This window comes from Anser anser (assembly GCF_964211835.1).
Source record: "Anser anser genome assembly, chromosome: 17".
In the NCBI taxonomy this organism is placed as follows: domain Eukaryota; kingdom Metazoa; phylum Chordata; class Aves; order Anseriformes; family Anatidae; genus Anser; species Anser anser.
In genome coordinates, this window is record NC_139738.1 from 7653643 (window position 1) to 7656352 (window position 2710).

General features: G+C 54.7%; 1 protein-coding gene across 1 annotated transcript in view; it reads left to right on the forward strand.

The window, feature by feature from the left end:
- Positions 1-2094: 2094 nt before the first annotated feature.
- RCC2 (regulator of chromosome condensation 2) overlaps positions 2095-2710 on the forward strand; it is a gene marked incomplete at its 5' end in the record, with an annotated part of 9174 nt that continues 8558 nt past the window's right edge. Inside the window, one exon of the mRNA XM_083802435.1 lies at positions 2095-2154. Coding sequence (XP_083658561.1) covers positions 2095-2154 — 60 coding nt within the window. The remainder of the gene's footprint in view (positions 2155-2710) is intronic.

The following is a 2710-nucleotide window of genomic DNA, read 5'->3' on the forward strand; positions in this document are numbered from 1 at the left end:
GCCCTGGGGTGCTGGAGCCAAGCAGCCCCTCATACGGTAATTTCAACTAAAAGAGGAGAGGAAGAAAAAAAAAAAGAAAAAAAAAAAAGAGGAAAGACCACATAAAGCAAAGCCTGAAGGAGATGGGGAAAACATTGGATAAACCCCTCCACCCCCTTGCTCCACCAGGAATTTGGTTGGGTTCATGCTGCAAATCAAGGGGCTCCTGGCTACGGCAAGCAGCTACAGCCCAGACACCCCCACACCAGGCACGGCGCTCTCCTTGCACCCAGTGAGATTTCGGACACCTCCCGCTTGCACGCAGCAAAATCTCCGCTTTGCCAAAGAAAAGTCCAGTCTGGCACCTAGGCTGGGATCGGGGTGGGGGGGGTTCAACCCACAAAGGTTCAGAGGGAGCACAGCAGGGCCAGGTCCATGCTGCAGGGCTGGGGCACGCTCCAGCCAAAAGTAAGGGGCTTCATTTATCCACCTGGGTGTGCAAATCCTTCCTGCCAGAGGACATTTTGCAAGGATGCAATAGGGACGGAGACCTTCATGTAGCCAGGAAAGGACCTGGAGGAAAAGCAGGCAAGCAAACTGCTTGCTGGGGTGGCCAGCACTTAAATAAGCAGCTTGCCCATCGATGGTTATTGACCCCAGCTGGTCTGACCCCGCAGCACCCCCTGCAAGGGGCACAGATGCCTCATTTGCGACAATAATTGGTAACACGAAGGTCTCATGCACGAGCAAAACCGTGCACAGGCAAAACTGCACAACCAAAACTGTGCTCAGCCAAAACAGTGCACAACCAAAGCCGAGCAGAACGAAAATCACGCCAAAGCAAAAACTCAGCGCCCGGTGCAACCCCTTCCCAAGCAGATCCAGCACCTACCGTGCTCCTGCCCTGCCTGCGAAGCTTTATGGCGTGCGTAGCAGCACGACTCGAACCAACCTGGTGCTGTGGGCGTGCACACAGCTCCGTGCCTCCCGACGTGGGGCTGAGCACCGCGGGAACGGAGACGTTCTCAAGGAACTTTAAATATTTGGAGTCGAATTAGCCTTGTAAACGCACCGCGTGCCTGTAAGCAGCACAGGACGGAACTGGTGTTTGTGGAGGGAGGGGGTTTATTTAGAGTGCACTTCACAGAATCACTCCACATGAGTGTATATACGTGTTTATGGAGGTGCACTGGGAGTGATGGAGCTGGGCCGGGGATGCCCTCTGCTGGCATCCTCCTGGGGAAGTCTGGGGCACCTGCTGCAGGAAACCCCGTGCATTTTTGCAAGGGAGGCGCCGAAACCACGGAGCAGCATCGCCCTGGATGAAGGTGCTGCTCCTTGAGCCCACCTCCCACTGCACCGCACAAGGGCACAAGGAAGCAGCTGAGCTGGGTTTGCTTGTCGGGTACAAGCTTGAAAGGAAATCCTGCACCCCCAAAATGCCGCTGCCATCCCATACTCGTTAACCGGTTAACCATCCTGCCCGTTTCATCATTGCAAATCCTGTTGTGATGCAAAGCTCTCCGGACGAGATGAAGATGGGGCCTTTGGCTGTGTGCACCAACCAAACAGCCCCATGTTATTAGAAATTTAAATTATGCCTATTGTGAGGGTTGGTTTTTCTTTTTTTTTTTTTTTTTTTTGGACGAACGGGGGTTATAGCACTAAATGCTTTCACTTCTTTATCTTTGTTGTTCCCCCCCACATCTTCCAGCTGTGAAAATGGCAGCAAAACGCTCCTCAAGCCCCACCTGCCCCCAGCACCTCACAGGGGGCGGAGGGCAGAACAGAGCTGATCCCCCCCCCCCCGAAAACTCAGCGTACACCGAATGCACCTCGTGCGGCTGCTCCAGCAGCACGGCAAGGGTGCAAGAGCAGCACGAAGAGGGCCTCGCGTTCACCGCAGCCGTGGTGAATCCCGCAGGCAGGCCATGCAAATCCCCCCTGCGCACCCGTTCCCACGCTGTGCCCAAATCCGCCCCCTCCCCGGGGCACGGCGGTAGCGCTGCAGCGTGCTGGGGCTATTTTTGCAGCAAACACTCCCCCACCCACCCCTCCTTCCACTTTTTGCAATTGCTGCAAGTTCGGGGATGCCCCAAATATCACCCGCTGGGGATGCAAAGCCTGCGGCCGGATCCAGGAGGGGATGCCAAAGCCCATCCAAAGCCATGCAGGGTGAGCTGCTCCCCGTCCAAGACGCCCTTGGGAAGTAACAGGCCTGACCTGTTTTTCCTTATCCCAGGAAAAACCAGTTTAACCCCGGCCTGACGCAACCGGTGCTGCCGCCTTTACCAAAAAGGGGAAAAACCCTCCCGAATTAACAATTCCTCGAGTAAACCCTATCCAAGCTCCCCCAGCAGGCAGCCAGCCGAGGCGGGTGTAAAAAGCCCTAAAGATGAATGAAACTTCATTTTCGGCGTGAAACCTTCCCCTTTACCCAAGGCCTTTATAACCCAGCTGGAGTTTCGAGGGAAAAAATACATTTTTAGGGACAAGCAGCCAGCAGCCCTCTAATCACGTCACGTTGGGACTGCGTCCTGGAAAGCCCTCGAACAAACCAGGTCCCCCACGCTCCTGCAAATGACGTTTTTAATTTTCACTTCTCATTCCTATCGGAATTAGAACAAAGCTGCCCCAAAATGGGCCATGACACCGCCAGCCTCCCCATGCATGAGATTTTAAGGAAAAAAAGCCGCCGCTGTTGCAGGCTGTCCAGATGCAAGCACGTAAA